At 36.9% G+C, this 6833-nt stretch overlaps 2 protein-coding genes across 2 annotated transcripts; both read left to right on the top strand.

The window, feature by feature from the left end:
• The first annotated feature begins 2246 nt into the window (after positions 1 to 2246).
• On the top strand, positions 2247 to 3314 carry LOC149656797 (uncharacterized). The gene is made up of 2 exons (XM_089844541.1): positions 2247 to 2669; positions 2773 to 3314. Exons 1-2 carry the CDS (start codon positions 2280 to 2282, stop codon positions 2848 to 2850), a joined length of 468 nt encoding a protein of 155 aa, XP_089700667.1. The 5' UTR covers positions 2247 to 2279; the 3' UTR covers positions 2851 to 3314.
• A 10-nt stretch (positions 3315 to 3324) lies between these two features.
• On the top strand, positions 3325 to 5316 carry LOC149656798 (uncharacterized). The gene is made up of 5 exons (XM_089844633.1): positions 3325 to 3944; positions 4016 to 4261; positions 4328 to 4552; positions 4656 to 4887; positions 4958 to 5316. The coding sequence occupies exons 1-5, from the start codon at positions 3774 to 3776 to the stop codon at positions 5314 to 5316; spliced, it is 1233 nt and encodes a 410-aa protein (XP_089700759.1). The 5' UTR covers positions 3325 to 3773.
• Positions 5317 to 6833: the final 1517 nt, after the last annotated feature.

The following is a 6833-nucleotide window of genomic DNA, read 5'->3' on the forward strand; positions in this document are numbered from 1 at the left end:
ATATTTTCCGGATATCTTATGGTACACAACCACAACCTCTTCCGGGAAAAATTCCCTTAGAACCGTTTCAGGGCCTAGTTTAGCCTCTAAAATGAATGAGCAATATCAAATTTTAAAATGTCTTATTTGTCAACCTTAACAATGTAAGACTTACGGACTAGTTTCACAACGAAACATATGATTAAGTACACGAAATAATGCTTCTCATTTTTTCCCTCCTTGATTAAAAAAAGTTGGGAAAACTTCTGAGTATTATCCGAAATGGCTTTATACACTGTGCGCGATGGCCTGTAAACGTAAACGGATGAAGTTTGTGTCTCGCTTGTTGGTTGTAAACACTCACTGTTCCAATGTTCCTCGCGTAAACACTTCTTTAACAATCTCCTTCCAAGTCAAGGCGTTAGTTAATTTCCGAAAGTTGAGCAGCTCTTGTCGCTGACTCAGGAACAATTTAATAAAGACGCCTAGGTGGAAATTTTTTCAAACGCCACGAGCATCGCGTCCACCAACTGGCCCGTGTTATAGAGTTTGCTGGACGATCCTGGCCTCGGCCTTTTATGACATTTGCCAATTTCTTCTTTGATGAATCCAATGGTGATGCAATTCATTTTGAAGACTAAACGATAAACGGATATTGAATGAATAAACAGAAGTAGCCACCTGTACTTAACATAAGCCAATCAGCGGTATAAGTAACATCAATAAGTTTGCCGGTGTAACGCGACAACAGTAAGTGTTTGAATAGATCGGGGGTTTTAAAAGGTTTGGCATGGCTAAAACAATATTGCCTTTATGTTACCTTTTCACCCAAATAACATTCTCAGCCAAAGGGTTTGGGGTAATCAATAGCTTACCCTTGGCCAAGAATGTTGTTTGAATCAAGCTTGACCCTGGTAATGTATGGCTAATAATATTACCCATATATTACCTTTTCACCCATACGACTCTTTCCAAAGGTATTCCCCATTATAATAAGAACGGCAACCATCTACGTAGCTTTACTAGCGTTGCCCATGTATAGTAACAAGAATGAATACAGCTAAGAGAAATAATTCTCTAGCCTCCCTGACTCCCTTTTACAAGTCGCCAATGAATGAGTGAGTAGCCCCTCGACTCCCATGAAAAACAGGCAATGATTAAGGGAGTAGCCCCTCGACTCCCTATTAAAATCTCCAAAGATTATGTGAGTTGGTCCTCGACTCCCATTAAAAACAGGCAATGATTAAGTTAGTAGCCCCTCGACTCCCTTTATAATACGGCTATGAATAAGTGTGTAGTCCCTCTACTCTGCTAAACTGGCCAATCATTGAGTGTACTCCATTTAAAATTACGAATAGCCCCCGACTGAATTGAAAAATCGCCGATTAAGTTAGTAGCCCCTCGGCTATGAATAAGCCTTTAAAAAGGCGAACGATAATTTTTCTTCAGACCAAGTGAAAATAATAGCCCATCGTTAGATGGCCTTTAAGATTGCTAAATTATTATCCGTAACCTGTAAAATGAAATGCAAAAGCACGCGTCTTCTATTAATCGCATTCTATTCTAAATTCTGGGCACCCGACGCCCTGGGAAATACATCTTATCCCGCGTCTAATTGCCCAGCTTTCAATTTGAGAAACATTCTCCGCACTTTCCAAGAAGGACAATCGCGTTTAAAGATACGAGATCCCACGCATTTTTATAAACCAGCTCAATCCATTCAAACAATTACTCTTCAATTACTAATTTTAATTCGTTGAGAAAATTAATTAACGCGCAAGTATGGCTAATCGTAATAAAAACATCAAAGTCAAACCATATAAAAATGACGAAAATCGCCGAGTCTTAGTGTTCTACTTACGGTGACGTTTCTTGGATACTAAGTCCCTCTGATATTTCTATTAAATTATTTACTTCACGAAACTATTATTTAAGGTAATGTTTAACACAACGCGTTAAATTTAAACAAAGTTTTTCCAGCAAACAAACAACTTACTACGCGAAGGAACTGGTTCAATCGCGCAAATTTCGAAACGTAAAAAAGATATTTTCCGGACTATGAAACGATGACTTTCAAGCGAAACTTCTATAACTATAGTCAGGAATTTATACCTTTACTACTTGGAATGGCCATGGCGCCATATACCCTATGGTAAGAAGTGCAGGAGAAAAGTAGGTCTGTGTTAAAGCTCATTGAAACCGACGGCCCAGCATTACGTATTTTCTCGGCCTCAGATTGGTCAGAAAAACTCCTACAGGAGCTCCTAAATTATTGCCAATCCTATTACGTCCGTCTCAAAATGGATGCCCACTCGGAACCCTCGCGAAATTGTGACAGCGCGTTTTCGGTTTTAGAAACAGCAGTAAAGCTTACAGTTGAGCAGATTGATGACCTGGAAATTCATGTAGGTAGTGATTTAATTTCGGGAAGGCACTCGTTGATAATTAGCCGAAGAAAATGGGTGTATTTACCCCGTAACCCTAAACCAAGGCTTAGCTACGGTAACAATAACACAGATGAATTTTCGGAATGGAGTGAAATGAACTCTTACAAGGATCGTGTAAGAATAGTTATTTCAGCCACAACTCTAAATGCAAGCCTTCAAGTTTTTGGAATGGAAACTGAAAAAATAGGACCAGTTATTAAGTTCTCTCAAACTGCCAGTGATGATGAACAAAGGCAAATTGAAGTATGTCCAACGCTTATGACATTATTAAAAAAAGTATCTTCATTTGGACGATATCGTCTGTGTGAGGGGTTTACTGAACAAGAAGTATCGTTAAATGTATCAGGATGTAGCCAGCCACTTTCTTTGGTCACGTTTAAACTTCCTTTCTATCGGCTCGAGTCTCCAAAATGTACAAAATTAATTCAACCTGAACAATCAAAAAATAAACTATTTTGCCAAAACTGTGCCTTTTGGCTTTCAAAACACTGTTTCCGTAACCAGAAGAAACGTAAATCCTCACAGTCTGTGGATGGGGAAACATACTGTGAAACAAAGGTTGACGATAATGTGTGTACACCAAAACCAGTTAAAAGATTAAAAACTGACGAACGTTCCAGAAGAGGCATTTCTTATTTGACTCCTAGAAGTTCCAGAAAAAGAATATCCAACATAATAAAGAGAACAAATAACCTCCAAAAGAAAGTTACATCATTAGAAGGTAAACTGGCTAAACAAAAAATAGTTTTGGCTGATGAACAAAACTTAGAAATGACACAATTAGTCAAAACAATTGTGAATAATCCTGATTCAACACAGAATCTGGATAACATTGTTAAAGAAAGTGGCGACTTACAAATAAGTCGAGCATTGAAAAAAGTATGGAATGCTGATGAGCAAACGAGGGATTTTTTCAGTGATCAAATTAAAAACAGTAATTTAACTAGTTATTAAATTTTTTAAACATGTTCTCTATGTTAAATTACTTTTTTTAACCATAGACACAGGATCTAGAGGAAATACATGGTCAATGATCTCCTATCGATTAGCTCTGGCTGTCTATGTTCGTAGTCCTGCTGCCTTTTCTGCTCTTCGGTCTTTCAATATTCTTAAATTACCCAGTGAAAGTTCTTTGAAAACTTTTACCAGTGCCAGACTTCAAAAACCAGGCATGAATAACAATTATATTGAAGATCAAGCTGCACTTTATAGAAACTTGAAAGAAGAACAAAAAAGAAAAGGTCTAAGTGAACCTCGAGGTGCTGGCGTTTTGATTTTTGATGAAGTGAGAGTCATTTCTAAAATTATGTGGATTTCGAGCAATATAACGAGCTTCAGGGTTTATCGATGCAAGCGGAAGACTACGGAATGCTAACTGACATTTATGAAAACCTCAAAGATAACGAAGATAATCAGAAAGCTACAGACTACATTTTACAGTTTTACTGGCGGGATGCATTATTTCAGTTTGATGTTATGGGTCCCTATATCACATCTACTGGTCCAATTAAAAAAGACGTAATATGAAATTGGGCATTTCATGCTGGTTCTATAAATTCTCATTTTAGCTGTTTTTCCTTTACTTTCAGGCTTTGATAGGTTGTCTTTTTGATGTTATTCAACTTTTTGAGTTGAACGAATTCCAAGTACGAGCCATTGTTTGCGACGGAGCTTCAACGAATTTAAGCCTCATAAAGGAATTAATGGGTGTGAAAGGCTGTTTTAGTTACACAGTAAATGATTTTGGAAAGCATAATCATGATATCTCGCCATGTTTCCAACATCCATTCAAGCCTTTCCTTAAAATCCATTTTATTATTTGCCCATCCCATCAGGTAACATCACTCTTTCATGAATCAGCGTAGATACCAATAGTTAGATACTGACTAGTTGTCTTTTAGCTAAAAAGCATGATAGCTGCACTATATTCATCTAAACCCGATGGAACAAAGCTCTTTGAACATCAAAGCGTTATGTTTGGATGGAACGCAATCAAGCAGGTTTATCATGAAGAAGTTGCTAGATCGAAAAGGGGAGAGGCTAGGAGAGTAAAGGGCTTAATGAAATCATTTATTGAGAGGGACTCATGGACTCGATTAAATGTCAAACCAGCAAAGATTATGCAGGTATTATTCAATTATTATTTTAGTAAGGTGAGGCGCGGCCAAGCCATCAAGTGACTTATGCAAATAGAATCATGAACTACTACCGATGCAATTTCCTTAATAGCAAGAAGAGATGCTTGCGGCTCTTGTGAGCATCGCCAGACCTGAAAACGAGTCTATACCTCCTAACGCTGATGAAGTCCTAATGACAAGGGAGTACCTTCGACATACAAAAATGATCTTTGAGGATGGTCTGTTATGCAACCACAAAGGGGTTGAATCATCAGATCTGTCAGTCCTAGATTCAATGATGAGTGGATACCAATTTTTCGTTAATTGGCTCGATGAAATATTAGGTCAGGTTCTTTTTAAACCAAAACTTGAGTTGAAAATGGAAATCTAATTTAATAACATTTCATGTAATAGATGCGGATGACGAATTTAAAGCCGACTCTCCATCTCAAAAGAAATTTTTATCTTGGCAAACATGGGATTTGTTAAGAATAGCGGTGTTTGGATTCATTAACTTCGCCAAAGATTTCCTATCAGACTACCCACAAAATTTCATACTGCCCGTGCGCATAAATGGCAGTGCTGTTGAGAGCGTTTTTGGACAAATGCGCTACTCAACAGCAAGTAAACTATCTGGAACGAACTATGCTCACGCGCAAAGAAATCTCATCATGAAGAAAGATGTCCATGGTCAAAAAACGAAGGACAATTACAGGGGTGCACCACTTGCAATAGCAGAAATGGGTTTGAAAAGAAAATCACAGACAAAATAACGTTTTAATAAAAATATTTTATTCCTGAATTATCACAAGTTTAATTTCTTTGTTCGCTGCGCATTCCTCTTTTACGAGAGGGAATTATTATTTTGGGAATAGGACGTATCACATTTCCTTTAATAGGGGTTTGTTGCCCCTCACACGAATTTTCTGGACTAATATTTGGCAATATCACAGCGTTAAATTTAGGAATATTTTGACTTATTGACAGCGTTGAGACTAGACCATCATCACATTTTGAGACTAGACCATCACATTTTAACTTGTTATGACATGAAGCATTCTTGAATTTTTTTTCACTTGGTTCTAGTGGATCAGAATCTCTGACTTTGGATTTTTGACCCTTACACGAGGTAGTCTTGGCTTTTTGTTTACTTTGTTGAGGCTCAACAAATTTGGAGGATTTGGTAGGGTTAAGGCTCGTACAATCTTGCTTCTTACTGGGAGTTCCTTATCCTTTGTTGCTCTCTTTGTCTTTTTTTGCTGGTGGTTTTTGTTTAGGAAGAACGTTTTTTTTTTGTTTTTGATAAGATTCCGCTTTTGAGGTTTGAAGTTGAAATAATTCGTCTCTAAGCATGGCGCCCCCTTTTCCTTACTTCTTTTCATCGTTGTCCTTAAAGTGAGAATAGATCAGATCTCCGAAACGTGCATTCATCATCTTCTTTATGAGATTTTTCTCAAACTCCTCAACTAATGGCTCGTTTGGAAAGAGTATTTTTAGCACTTTGAAAACAAGTTCTTGTAGTTCAAAATTTTCAATGACTTTGGTGTAAATTGCCTAAAATTTGAAACCATTTGTAAGTGGATGCTTTTCATAAAGGGATGAACACTAACTGTAAAGTCTTTATGTTTGAGAAAATTGAGATAATGATTTATAAGACAATCAAAAAAAATAGGAACGTTCGGAATTGTGGTTTCAAAAGGTATAAAAATCCCTCGTCCCGAGATTTGAGATCATCAGGCAAATTTTCTGCCTTTTTTTCCGGTTTCAAGTAGACTTTTTTGATGAATTTCAGCATGACTAGTGCCTTGGCTTTTTTTGTTTTTTGACTTAAATTCTTTTCGAATTTCCTTTGTAACAAACAAAGTCCACCACCACCAAGGGAGATTAGTCAGCTGTCCAAATTTTTAAATTCTTGAAATAACAGAAAAATACTTGGATTATTAAAAATGTTTAATTTTGACCGTGTGAAAATGTTTCCGAAGCTAGCCCGTTGAATAAAAGTTTCAAACACCTGGAACTTCTGATGCATAAAATGTAAATTGTGACACATTATCGGCTTTATTGCACAATTCCTCCTTAAATGCTGATGAAATATCAATTAAACACACTAAAATTCCTCTGACTACCAAATGAAATACGTCGATAACATCTTTTTGTGGTATCGTCAAAACATTCTGTTCTGACCAGAGCAAAATAAAGCTTTCCTTGAGATTTTGGTTATGTAATTTGTTGTCTGAATAAAATTGCAGTGATCAGTACCAAAGTCTATGTATGCCTTTTAAAAACTGGC

This window comes from Phalangium opilio, unplaced genomic scaffold (assembly GCF_054372755.1).
Source record: "Phalangium opilio isolate 3A_F unplaced genomic scaffold, DU_Popi_V2 ptg000077l_1, whole genome shotgun sequence".
In the NCBI taxonomy this organism is placed as follows: Eukaryota; Metazoa; Arthropoda; class Arachnida; order Opiliones; family Phalangiidae; genus Phalangium; species Phalangium opilio.